The 13,839-nt window shown below is 46.2% G+C and overlaps 1 protein-coding gene across 6 annotated transcripts in view; it reads right to left on the bottom strand.

Moving 5' to 3' along the window:
* The window catches only part of ZNF532 (zinc finger protein 532), a 112,627-nt gene that overhangs the window by 28,654 nt on the left and 70,134 nt on the right, over nucleotides 1-13,839 (bottom strand). For all 6 annotated transcript variants that reach the window (XR_011563871.1, XM_070779122.1, XM_070779121.1 and 3 more), the window contains 3 exons: nucleotides 12,942-13,118; nucleotides 6,545-6,707; nucleotides 2,955-3,236 (listed from right to left, as the gene is read on the bottom strand). Coding sequence is in view for 5 of the 6 variants with exons in the window: in XM_070779122.1 (XP_070635223.1) it covers nucleotides 2,955-3,236; nucleotides 6,545-6,707; nucleotides 12,942-13,118 (622 nt within the window). In the remaining variant the exon portion in view is untranslated. The remainder of the gene's footprint in view (nucleotides 1-2,954; nucleotides 3,237-6,544; nucleotides 6,708-12,941; nucleotides 13,119-13,839) is intronic.

Below are 13,839 nucleotides of genomic sequence, written 5' to 3'. Positions count from 1 at the left end.
CTCCTAGAGCAAACAAGAAAGAATGTCCGGTGGTACATGAGCCCCAAAACTGTATATAAAACTGCATATTTGTACATTTATCTGGGAGAAGGCTCACCCCTTGAATGCGACTGCTGGATGAATAATACTGACAACAAGCTCATCTTTCTGATTTTTTAATTTGAGAATAGTTTAAGCTCCTTGTTGAGCAGGCTTAAAGCTCCTGTAAGTTATACAAGAAGGTGAAACACTTGACAGATGGCTGGATTTCGGGGGGACTGGAATGCAGGGAAGAAACCACAGCTGTAGACAGAGATTTGGAAGTTACACACACACACACAAACATACATACACATATATACATGGGTACATACATACATACACACAGTATATACATATATGTGTATACATATGTATATATACGATGTATATATGTGTATATACACAATATATATATATATACGAGAAGTGAAGCTGTGAGGGTAACTGAAACTTCCCAGAGAGAGAGTTCAATGTTTCCAGGACAGAAATGTTTTCTCCTGCTTGCCAGAACACCGAGGCGAGTGTATCGTTGCACGCTTAGGGTAGACAGAGCTTTCCAGGAAGAACCGCCAATCTGGAAAGATACCGGAATGGCTCAGGGAGGTGAAGACAGAGGGGTGACCACCTGCTCGAGCGGGAGCCCCGGTGAGGCGGGTCTGGGGGGCCCAGCTGAGAGCAGGGGTGGAGGGTGGGCACCTGCAGGGCTCTCTGAAGGCAGGAGGGAGACTGGGGGTGCGGGAGACTTGAAGCTGGGGGGCGGGAGTGGGTGGGGGGGAGACTGGGAACATTCATAAGGATGCCTGCAGGTGGAGTGTGGACAAAAAGCGGGGTCCCCGCATCTTCAAAGTGAACCCTGAAACCCTGGAAAGCCAAACATCCCCTCTGCGAGGGGCGGTGGTCCCGCAGCAAAGGTTCCCAGGTTACCTCCTCATCCCATCAGCTTCCTCTGAGCCTTCTCTTCATCTTACATTCTAGACACAGTAACTGTCACACGTGCAAGAGTATTTAGAAGAAAAAAATTCTGAAATGTTCCAAGTTGTTTACAGAAATCTCCAACGTGTAAGAAACGAAGGGTTTGGACTCCCGGATAATTGTTACAGTCTGCTCTTCTTTTAACGTTTATTAAACCCAGCTCAGGTGCCAAGAAGACTTTTCTTAGAATCTCCACATCAGGCTCTGAAAGAGCTACCGTTCATGCATTTACATAATTGCTTTATCAAGTACTGCTCATAAGAACTGCCCAGTATTTAGCAGGAATGTTCTAAGACGCTTTAGCCCATTAGGGGCATCTAAGGTTGAGACAAGTGAGCCACGCGATACTAAAGCCATTCATATTTTGTAAGTCACCAGTTTTTATACGAGGAGATTCTGAATCAAGTGTAGTCAACCAAAGAAAACAAAACACATCTTTCTGCCATTTGTGATCACTGTGATCAGTGCTCAAGGGCACGTGTACGTGAATGTGAACTCAGGTTCACGTGTGAATGGCAGGAAGGTCGAGCGAGACGGCTTCAGGAGCGCCTCCAACAGCATAAATGAGATTACAAGGTAATGCTTTTACCTGACTTGTAAACGCTATACAAACAATCTTTTCAAGGATCTGCTGCTGCTAAGTTGCTTCAGTCATGTCCAACTCTCTGCAACCCCAGAGACGGAAGCCTACCAGGCTCCCCCGTCCCTGGGATTCTCCAGGCAAGAACATTGGAATGGGTTGCCATCTCCTTCTCCAATGCATGAAAGTGAAAAGTGAAAGGGAAGTCGCTCAGTCGTGTCCGACTCTTAGCGACCCCATGGACTGCAGCCCACCAGGCTCCTCCATCCATGGGATTTTCCAGGCAAGATGCTGGAGTGGGGTGCCATTGCCTTCTCCTTCAAGGATCTGGTATATACTAATTACAATCCCTATGCACTTTTTACACAGTTTCCCCAAGAATAACTATGTGTTTCTTTTTAATATAACTATGGCTTTATTGGCTTAAATTAAAGCAAAAGATGGTTGCTTTAAAAGTATAGAGTATCTGAACTGAAAGTGGGACAAGCCGGCATTAGGTGCCTCAGGACGTGAAATAAAAATACAGCACCCATGATGTATTCCCGTCTAAAAATTCACCCTGAGTCGAATCCAACTCCTAGGTACCACGGGACAAAAAGAAACAAATTAAACAATGTCAAAAGGAAGCAACTACCGGAATCCAGAAACGCGGGGGTACAGTCTACAAGACACATAACCTAGCGTTTCCAACAAGTCAACTTTCAAGACTACAATACAGCAGAAGGAAGGCTGAGAGACTAGCAGAGATTTAAGTAACACAGCGACCGAATGCAAGCAGACGCTAGAGATCCTAACTGCAACAAACCGACATCTCGGCTGCTTTTATGAAGTCTAGTAATGTGCATTTAAAAAATCCTTATCAGTTAGAGATGCGAATTTAACTATTTTAAAAAGAAAAAAAAATACACACACTGAGATTTTTGGAGATTTTGAGTTATAGGAGCTTCTCCTAGACAGTTTAAAGATGAGGTCTCTCTTCTACCACCATATTCAGGAGAGAATCACAGAAGTCATTACAAATGTTACTGATCATTTTCAAAACACCCACGTTCTTTCTCTCCTCCTTTTTCCTTTATCTGCTGCAGAGCTCACCAGGAAATTCAAACGCTTCTGTCAGTTCGGTTCATCGTGGTTCTCAGTTTTCGTGGCTATAAACACAACGGCAGTAGATAACTCCCCGCTGGCCTTGGGGTCATCAGCAAAAATCACAGAAGGAGATCAGAAGGACTTGGAAAGCCCATTTTATAGACTAAGAAACTGAGGCACAGAGACCATTGAGTGATTTTCGAGGTTACTCCCCTCATTCCCAGCAAAACCAAGCAAGCACCCGCAGCTTGGAACGTCTTCCTTCCACCGACAGAGGCTTTCAGGGGCCACTTACCTTCCCGTGCTCCTTCCTCACGTGGGAAATGTAAACATCTCTCTGCGTGAACAGCCGGCCACACTCCCAGCACGTCCACCCGGGACTGGCCACTTTCTTGGGCTCCAGCGACTTTTTCACAGGTGACGGGGATTTCTTTTCCAACTTCTCTTTCCCGTTCAGGGATCGGGTGTCCTCTTTGTTCTGGTTTGCGGAGTTTTGGGTTGTAGGCTTGATGCTCAAAGGCAAGTTTATACCCAAGTTGGGAGGCCCTTCGATACTTTTCAACGTTCCATGCATAGACTAGGTTATAAAAAGAGAAGAAAGATCTTTCACAAGCCACACCACTAAAAGAGAGCACAAAGACCATCTTACTACATTACAGACGTTTCAATACGATCTCATATTCATTCAGAGATAGTCCTTAATACAGCAAGAAGAAAACCAAAATACACACTTGAAGAGAAATAAAGGAGCATTCACCTTTTACAGCTGCTGTTAACTAATTAATGTGTTTCTAGTTTCAAATAATTATTAAGGGCTCGTTTGCTTGTGCCATTTTAAAACTCGAAAAGAAAGACCAGTACTGAGGCCAAATCGTCCCTGGCACGGTGTGTCCGCAGCGTACCAGAGTGAGTCCCCTCTACCCGAGACCACTTCTGAGGCAGAGCGTTTTCCTTCCACGCCTACCCGGAAACGTTCAAACAGGCAGCGATACTTAGGAGCTCAAGCCCCTTCGCTGGCCAACCAGAACAAACACCTGAGGCCAGTGGTTAACAGCAAATCTTTCCCCCACCGAACGCCTTTCACATTCTTGAAACACTTCTTAACAGTCTGGGTTTCTGCTGGGGAGAGTTCTGGTAATTCTAATCTCGCTCCCATCCCAATCCATTCCTTTTTACCGACAATATGCAGCACCCAGACTTGTGAACGATCCACAGCAGCTGCTCAAAAAGCCTGTCCAAACAGCTCGTTTAAGATGATTAACACAAGGGCCTCAACAGCCTCAACGTAAACTCTCAGGATTTCAAATTCCTCTGGGGTAAAACTAGTGCGATGTGATCCTGAAGACCAGCTCACTTAGGCTTTTGTTTTGAGCTCTAGAAGCCCAGAGTCCACAAAAATAAAGGCAGCAAACCAGTCTGTGCCTCAGTTTATCTTTGGATGGGGCTTCTCTTCTCATCAGCAGCCTCTGAGCTCTCGAATCTTCAGGAGGACAAGCCCACCCAGTGCACTGGGTCCCCGAGACTCGCACCCCACAGACCTCAGCGCCCCAGTGCTCGGCGTCAGCAGAGGCACCTGTGTTTAAATGGCCCTTTGCAAGACAGAAGCCAAGTTTTTATATTTTTAACCATTTAAAACCCAGAGAAAACCACCCCCGAATCTTCTGATAAAACTTATGAAATAATTTTCTAGGCAAATACATTTCCACTAACTAAAAAGCTGAAGTGAGAGTAAAGTAACAAAGTATTTATTCTAAAGGAGCTTTATTTTGCTTATAGAAACACCAAAAAAGTGGCAAAGAGTTCTGCTGTGACCACACAGCAACTGAACGTGTGCAAAAATGAGAATTTCTGATTTGCTTGTTTTTACATTTTAAGTAAAAAATAAGATTATTTATTAAAGACGAATGTCTTTTTTTAAATAAAGGAAATACAACTGAATTCTCCTGGAAATGATGATTCCTTAGCTCCTGTACCAATAAATAACCTGAATGCCTGTAACTTCAAAGTTTACTTTAAAGGCAGACGCCGGCATGGAGCACAAGGGCCCCACAAAGTGAACAAATCCACTGTGGCAGAGCAAAGAAATGATACAAACTGGATTAAACTGGGCCAATGGAAATCCACCTCTAAATAAATATGTCTGTAGAAAAACACTGTTTCTGGTCTCCTTTCTCTTAATTCCTTCCACATGAAAACCTGACCAGCACAGACATCAGACAATGTAAGTAACTTCACAAGCTCAGATACATAAACGTAAAAACAGGGCGCCCCGACACTTGTTCTGACCTGGCTCTGAATACACAGAGGCAGGATGGTGCTCTAGAATGTACAGAACATACGTGAAGTAAGAATGTGAGTGAGCATCCCACTGCTTCTGTGCCATGGAGTCTCGTAAAGGTTGAAACGACTAAAAACCATTCTTTCCTCCTGGTGGGCACAGGTTTAATCCCGCTTCTTCAGTCTCTTGTTTCCTGGAACCCTGTATTCCTCCAGATTTGCTATTAACACAGGAAGACCCTAACCATGCCACTTGCAGACATAACGATGAATTCCAGAAAGCAGATAAAAGCCTCTTAAGAAGCACCTTTTCTTTCTCTTCTTTGCACCCCACCCAGCCCTCCTATTGAACATTTAAAATATTTGAATCTAATTCCCAAGTCCCTGTGTTTTTATTTAAGCAGTCTGTAGTTTTTCCTGATCATTCGTTAAATATTTATTGTCAAGGTGATTTTGTAATTTTAGAAAAAACCTTTAAAACCTCTTAAGAGGATCTTACTGTACTTAAAGTGAGAATGACGAAACCCGTCTCCCATGCATTTTATCCTCCCTAGTTCCACCACGCCGTCACTGCCTGCGCCAGGCCTCTGGCGAGTGGCCTCTCGGAGGCTTTGAGTCTGTTTTAACAGGCAGTTACGCTCCGTGAGCTCATACACATTCAACACAGGAACTTTCAAGGATTAACACTGCCATCATTTAACTGACCCGAGGTCAGAATAATTTAGAGATTTGATGTGCTCTTTCAAATGACCTTTTCTGTATAATACATTTAAGAGAAAAACTAAGAGGCTGAGTTCATGGTAATACTGGGTCTGCTGTTTCTCTTTTTAAAAAGGACGTCACTTTAATCTCTGAGAGCTGATGGATATTATCTCCTAATGACACAGGAATAAAATTGCTTAACCTTCTCCCAGTGGACAGCTAAGAGGCTGGTAACTAAGCTGTCCTTAGTGAGCTTAAAAGGCTATCGAGAGATTCAGGTGCCCCTTTGGGGAGAGAGTGGGTCGTCCAGACTGGACACTTATTCACTTCACAGACTGAGCACCCATCAGGCGCCAGATACTGTGCCGTATCCTGGACACCGTCAGTTTACATGGAAACTTGCTTTAAAAAGAAAAAAGACTATGAGATTCAGGGGTGTTAATTATAATGCGAACAGAACTGCTCAAGTAATTTCAAGGGGAAAATCTTTATTTTTCCAAACATATCAATATTTATATGAACTAACATAAATCATCAGAGTCCCTATTTCTCAATCCTACCTAACACCAAGTTCTCAAAAAAGTAAACTTCACAGCCATCATTTTCATAGAAGAGGGAAAATAAAAAGTCTATGACTGTATTATTCTTCGTACAGTCAGGGCATGCATTTGTTACTTGGCTCTGATTTTTTTGTGATATGCAGGCCAGGACTCGGGATTAAAAAGCATCTCTCAGTCAAGAGAGCTCGATGGCTGCATGCTGTCAACTGCTCGCTAGCAACGACCAGCGTCCACCCCTTCCCTCAACAGCGTCGCTCGTGCTGTCCCGTAGTCTACGGCTCAGCCCTGACTTACGACCGACGTTTGCATCTACAGCTCCCTGAAAGGACAGAGGAGAGGCACGCACCTTGATATGGTCCATCATGAGCTGCTTCTGTGCATATAAAAGAGAACAGTCTGGACACTTGAAGACAGACACCTTCTGGTTTTCGATGTGTTGGTCAAAGTGGCGATACAGCAGGGTTTGCAGGGTAAATACGGTGTCGCACATGGAACACTTATATATTATTCTAAAACGGAAGAAAGAGGTGCGGGGAATGTCAGTCAGCCCTCATCGCTCAGGCCAAAGGAACCGCCACTTCGCATCCAAGAATTCAGGAGGCGAACGCACACAAACGCAGTGAAGAGAACAGAACGGTTTAGCTTTGAGACAAATCTTCCAGAGCAACATTTCGGTACAGACACACTCCGACACATCTTCACTTGTGAGCTACTTTAACAAGAGCAAAAGCATCCTTTCGCTTTTTTTTTGAAACAGTTTTAAAGATCAGACGAGGGGATGGTGCTACCCTAACCTGAAAGAGAAACTGACTGATGAACTAAGCAGGCCCACACATCTCGGGATGCCTGAACATGCTGCTACTTGCTGCAGGTTTTCTTTCAGAGTTAGTAGAATTTTACATTTGAATCTCACTATTTCTTTGCCTTTCCTTAACACTGAAAGCCCTGCACCAGGGAACAATTATACATGAAATACAGACCCATAAAAGAAAATCCACAAATCAAACGTTGCTTCAATGCTTGAATACCTACTGTCTCTACCTGGTTTAAAATAATCACTGTCCGCCACAAACCACTTCCCTACCTAGTACGTGACTGCTAGGCAGCCCCCTTATGTGAATTCAGCGGCTCTGAGCCTTCTGGACACTCCCTTCACCCATCAACACTTTCCGCTGGATCCTGAGCGGGGCGGGGGGTGGGGGGTGTCTGGGAGAATCCAAGGACCCAGACTCCTCACTCCCAGCCTCCACCTCCAGGGGTTCGCCAGGACACTCAGGGGGTCCCCATTTTCCAACACAGCCGTCCTGGCCCTGAGAGGAGACCCTGGGGGTGCCAGTGTCTCCTCTGAAGAGCCAGGAGCACCTGCACAGAAAACTCCAAAGAGCAGCGAGGGGAACGGCAGAGAGAGCCTGGCCCGAGTCGGCAGTCCAACAAGAAAGAACACCCAAGGCATCCTCGCCATTTCTGCAGGATGGCGGAAAGGAGGGACGCCGTCCCTGGGAACCACCTGTCTGTCCTCACAGGGTCTTTGTATTTCTCTGCCCCAAAACTACAGATTTTCCCCCTCTTTTTCCACATGAGTTTTATAAACGTAACGAGCATGAGCAGCATATGATTTTAGAAGATCCTGACATGTCAGCTACCCTGGCATAGAGCACAAGCACCCGTGACTGGGAGAAGGGGGTATTTTTTTAATATCAGACGTGGTTTACAGGATTTTATCATTCAGCTCAAAGGTGGTACATTAACATCTACCAGAGATGAGCACTTCCCCACTGTCTGAAATAGCTAACAGCTGGAAAGAACCCAAACATCCAGTATAAGTAAACAAGAGCAATAATGTATGAACATGCAGACATATACCAATGACATGGAATGATCTTCATGCAAATGTTAAAGAAAACAGGTAAGAAGACAGGATGGAGGATGGGCTCACATTTTGAAAAAGCAGCACAGAAAAGAAACAGCATGTAACTGTTGTCCTCTCAGCTGGGTGCTAATACCCCTATTTATTTACTTATTTAACCTATTCCTGTAACTGTTTTGCCTGCTTATACTTCCTGATCTTTCTTAAATTAGCACCTAGCAATAAGAAAAAAAAAAGAATAGTCTCAAGAAAAGAACTAGAATTGCATTAGAAAACTAGGATTGCATTCTTAGAAAAGAACTAAGATTTACTAGCTAGGTTAAAAATTTTTCTCAGGACTCCTCCTAGTTTCAGAAGTAACTGCTTCACGAAAATTGGCATGGCTTGCGCTTACGTGTGCTACATTCCTTCCGTTTTGTTTTGCTCGGTTACCTTCTACTGAGCTGCAAAGAAAGTAGAAAACAGGACATAATCTATTCACCTCAGACATAATCTACTATTCTGAGGAACAGGTTGCTGGAATGCGCCTCACAAACCACTATCAAATATCCAGGGGAAACAGTGACCACACAGGGCAGTTATCTGGGTACCGCCAAGTGGACCAGAGGATGGAGGCGAGCATCCCCAGAGGGACAGGAGTGCAGGGAGCATCCCCGAAGGTGCAAGGAGATTCCTGCCAGAGGACGCACCCTGAGTCCAGCTGTGAGAGCGCGGGACAGGGCGGGAAGGAGGGTCATCTTCAGGACACGGGCCGGGGCCTTCCCTGGCTGTCCAGGGGTTCAGACTCCACACTTCCAATGCAGGGGGCTCGGGTTCAATCCCTGGTCGGGGAACTAAGACCCCACAAGCCACACTGCGTGGCCAAAAAGTAGGGAAAAAAGAAAAAAAAACAACACGAGGCTGAAATCCCCTGCAGGATGTGAGCAGCAAAGACTGAGCACTGCTCCAGATGGAAGCGCACTGGACGACTAGATGCGCAATGGGCTCCTAGATGAGATTCTGTACCAGGAAGAGAAAAAAGGAAAAAAAAAAAAGAAAACAAAGTATCTCACAGTTGGAGAAATTTTCATGGGATCTATCAACTGGATGGCAAAATATAAACCCATGCTGGGAGACTGCTGCTGCTGCTAAGTTACTTCAGTCGTGTCTGACTCTGTGTGACCCCACAGACAGCAGCCCACCAGGCTCCCCCATCCCTGGGATTCTCCAGGCAAGACTACTCCTGTGGGTTGCCATTTCCTTCTCCAATGCATGAAAGTGAAAAGTGAAAGAGAAGTCGCTCAGTCGTGTCCGACTCTTCTTGACCCCATGGACTGCAGCCCAACAGGCTCCTCCGTCCCTGGGAGTTTCCAGGCAAGACTACTGGAGTGGGGTGCCATTGCCTTCATGCTGGGAGACTAGATGGTGGTAATAACGCACAGGAGTGTTCTTGGGAGGAGAGGCGGAACACACCCAAACATTTCTGCCCTGAGGCCCCATTATTCCTAAGTGGGAGGAAGAGAGGGAAAGATACAGAGAGAAAAGATCAAAGGATGAACCAGGTGTTGGGAAGGCTAACAGCTGGGGCATGTGGGTAGAGGGGACACACGAGTTCTCCACAGTGCTCTTCCAACTCTTGTGTCGGAGATGATCACAAAATTAAAAAAACAGGTGCTAATATCAGAAAAGCCCAAATAAGGGTGCCACGACCCTCGCCGACACAGAGCTAGACCGTGAGCACAGAAGACTGGCAGGGAGGAACCACGGGGGGACCTGCAGGTGGGGAGCCGCGAGGGCACTCGGGACGGGGTGACCAGTCGGCACAAAGGCAGCGTCCACACGGGCACAGCCCCGGGGCATGCGACTGAAAGCTGAACCTGCAAATGTGACTTGACCCCAAATGTGAGCCTGAGTGAACATCAGGAGAACTGGACTGGAACAGTGCAGGGGGGCAAGGCGCTGAAAAGGAACTGCAGGGGAGCGGAGAGGAAAGTAGCAGGTGGGACGGAAAGAATAAGTCTAAATACCCACCCTCGGGTCAGGACAGAGCGCAACACCTGAATGTAAAAAAGCGCGTGAATGATAGAGGATTCTAAGCTCAAAACCGCAGCCAAGTGCCTCCACGGCCACTAGGGCTCCAGCCAGCTACAAGGCACGACACGTGCCCACGCCTGTCCTGGGGGATCTGCACCACGGCCCCCTCACAGGTGGCTCAGAGACCAGAGAATCTGCGTGCTGCCTCATAAATCCCAGGTCAGCTCTTCAAATTTGTCTTCGTGTGAAGCAAAGCCCTCCACCATGCCATGATGACATTGTGCGTGGCTTTATGTCCTGGCAACCTGTTTCCAAGCTCTGTTTCTTACCCAGTTCTTCACTCTAAAGTCCTCGTTTCTCGACTTGCATGCAGTTAGAAGCAGCAAAGAGAAGGACAGTGCGGCCCAAAATACTGCTGGTTATTCAGCCGTCAAGGAAGACATTAAAAAAAAAGTCACTCAATGTATCGCTGTAAAATTTTAGCAGCGGACATTCACAATGATCTCAAGATTACCCAGAAAAGATGAAAGGGCATTCAAAGTTCCCTTGACAAGGCAGGGAAAAGTGCCTGACTACACACGGGAAAACAAGAAATGAAGCATTGGGATGGTTCCTGGACATAATGGGCACTACATGTATGTTTGAAATAAAAATCCTATGTCACGCCTTTCAAGCTGAGGTTCATTCTCAGACTTGCATATATTCTCTAAAGGAAACATGGGGTGGGGATTTTTATATTGATCTTTAAAAATTAACATAAGCTGTTTGCATAATGTTGGATCTTCCACATAAAACCACCTGTTAACCAAACACCACTGTGAGGTTTCACACGTGAGGTCTACTCACTTAATGTGCGGCTGACTTAACAGTGGCTCAGCACTCAAGAACACACCTGCCAAGGCAGGAGACTTGGGTTCGCTCCCTGGGTCAGGAAGATCCCCTTGAGGAGGAAATGGCAACCCGCTCCAGTGTTCCTGCCTGGAGAATCCCATGGACAGAGGAGCCTGGTGGGCTACAGTCCATGGGGTCACACAGAGTCGGACATGACTTCGTGACTAAACGATGACAACAAATTGAACAGAACAGGGATCTAACGTTGAAAGAAAGTTTCCTGGTCAAACACGAGCCAACCGGTTTCCGGGGCGGCACAGTGAGGCGGGCTTGATGGGAGTCTGTTTGGGGAAAGGGGTGCCTTCAGCCCCGGAGGGCGGGAGACGGACCACAGGGCCCCAGGAGCCGCAGGGCTGCCGGGGCGCAGGCCTGAGTCACTGCTGCAAACTGAGCCCACTGGTCTGCGGGTTCAGCCGTCTTTCGCTTGTAAATTTGTTCTATAGTTTAAAACTCAGTCGTTAATGCCTATATTTGGGCGTGGACTTGTTAAAGGCTATGGTAGTAGAAAAAAATTTTTTTCTAAGAAAATATTGGAATAACTTTTTCCCTATACATTACTCAAATTTGAGGAGTATTGTTTTAGCTTATTTTAATGATGTGCTGTGCTGCATTCCCAGGTAGCAACTACTGTTCCAGGTTTCATACCCATTCCAGTGAATAAAGTTTTATTTGTTTGAATAAAAAAACCAAGTCAAAAACTGTATTTATGGAGTGGGGGGTGGAGGGAGACTATGTTAGTGCCCAAAAGCCTCATGACCATGACCACGCCCATGGCCTCATGACCCACTGAAGGCTGTTTAACTAAAAATCACTAATGTCTGTCTTCACAGCCATGACCTCAGGTTGTATGTGGATCCCCTAATTTGTAATGTGCTTCATTTTTAAGACCTACAAAGATCACAGCTGAAGGTCCCACTAGAATAAAACTCCATTTTCTCATAGCTTTTTAGCGAACAGGGTCATTTCTATCACGTTGAGCCACAAACACTTCCCCCAGACTAAACGCTTCATGAAAAACCAAACACATACAATATGGCATGTACACGTATCTCCCCCAATACTTCCTTGATTATAGGTTCAGAGAAAAACACAGCAATAGGTTTGAGGCAGCAGCTCTAGCCACACGTAATTATCGAATTATGCACGGCCACGAGCCACACAGGAAGACACTGCCGTCAGCCTGGCCATCGGACCCGGGGCCGGGTGAGCAAGGAGCGGGAGTGGAGGCTGTGGGCCCCCACGCGCCAGGCAGGGGGCCCCGTGGAGGCATTCCAAATGCTTCACTCTGCTTCACCTCCAGCAAAATCTGGGACAGGCGTGTGGCCCTCACTTTGCCAGGGTCGGGGTGGGGCCAAGGTCACCGCTCTGGTGGGTGATGGCCGGATTCTGACCCCAGGGCCCCCACTCTCTCCTCTCTGCCAGGCTGCCGCCACGGCAGGCCACCAGCTATAACTAATCCACTGCGGGATTTAAGACTCCATGAGGAAAATCCTGACACAAGTAAGATGGAAATTAAGGCAAAAAATGAAATTTACTTTTACTAGTCCAAGACTTATACTGGCTATGAAGTTAAGTTCAGGAACCAGGGTCTTCAGTTGACTTCATCTTCTGAATGGTACTGCGAAAAGTGTATCAGATGAAAAAAGAAACTATGAAAATTGAAAAGTTGACAGTTTTTTTTTTTTTTTTGGCTTCCGAGAACCTAGGAAAAATCATCTTAAAAGAACAAAATCCGTCAATGTTCATTTAGCAAAAACTGATGACAAGAGCATAAACAGTGACATTTTTGGACAAAGACCTCACCCTGGACAGTACTGAAGGCTTCAGGAAGTTATACGCTGTCTTTCACGAGCATCACAGTTTGCACAGCGGCGAAATCCTTCACGTCTTGAAATTTTACCCCACCGAACTACCACCTCCTCTAAATTCCTGAGAAAGGAGTGGACAAGAGCTGAAAGGCAGCGCGACTTACTTTGGTTCTCCTATCTTGATGCCAGGATGCTGCGTGTAGGCATGAGAGTGTGTACTTGGGGCAGACTTAAACGCCATTGGACAGATAGGACACTTGTAGAAGACTTCACAGTGAGAACCTTGAATGTGAGACTTCAGTGCGGCCACATCTGAGTACACGACATTGCAGTGCACACATCTGTTAGAAAACAAACACACGAGCGTCAGCACGAGACCGTCAGACCTGTGTGGCGTGACTGTGCAAGACTGGCTCACGTGAACATACTGAAAATGGCCCTTCTGGGTTTTTTGTAGTTTTTTTTAAACATGTGGGGTTTCTTCCATTTACAACAGATCAAATTATCTTCATATAGTTGAGAAGGAAGATTAGGAAAAAGAAAAATGAAACTCCGAGAGACTATTTTTTTGAGCATCTTTTATAAAGTGCCTAGGCATGAACATCCAGATTCCAGACTGCGGTGGGTCCGATGGAGCGTGAGGCCATGTCAAGGCCAGGAGCACAGCAAGACCCTATGGCTTCCGGCTTTGAGAGGATGACCACAGCTAGATGCTGAGGGTCTCACCCATCCCCAAGACCCGCTGGAAGAATTCTGCTGATACTATATGCCAGTGACAGAGGGACCCAGAGGGCAAATGAGGACTGGCTCAAAGCCGAGGCAGCGTCCTGTCCACCCCGAGGCGGCAAACGTACCTGGGGCTACTGTAGAGAAGGCCAAGCACCTAGTGCATTGGTCTCCTGGAAATTCCATTTAAGCACATGACATCTGTTTGAGAATGACGTGAATGATAAACTGCTAAAGGACAAACCTCCCCCAATAAATGGCCTCTCGAGCTCACCTCTTCTTGAATTAATACTAATTTGATGGTTAGCCCACTCCTCACTCAGATCTAGCCCTACA

Source organism: Bos indicus, chromosome 24 (genome assembly GCF_029378745.1).
Source record: "Bos indicus isolate NIAB-ARS_2022 breed Sahiwal x Tharparkar chromosome 24, NIAB-ARS_B.indTharparkar_mat_pri_1.0, whole genome shotgun sequence".
Taxonomy (NCBI): domain Eukaryota; kingdom Metazoa; phylum Chordata; class Mammalia; order Artiodactyla; family Bovidae; genus Bos; species Bos indicus.
Note: the sequence above shows the minus strand (reverse complement) of the source record. Positions and strands in the feature narration are given on the sequence as shown.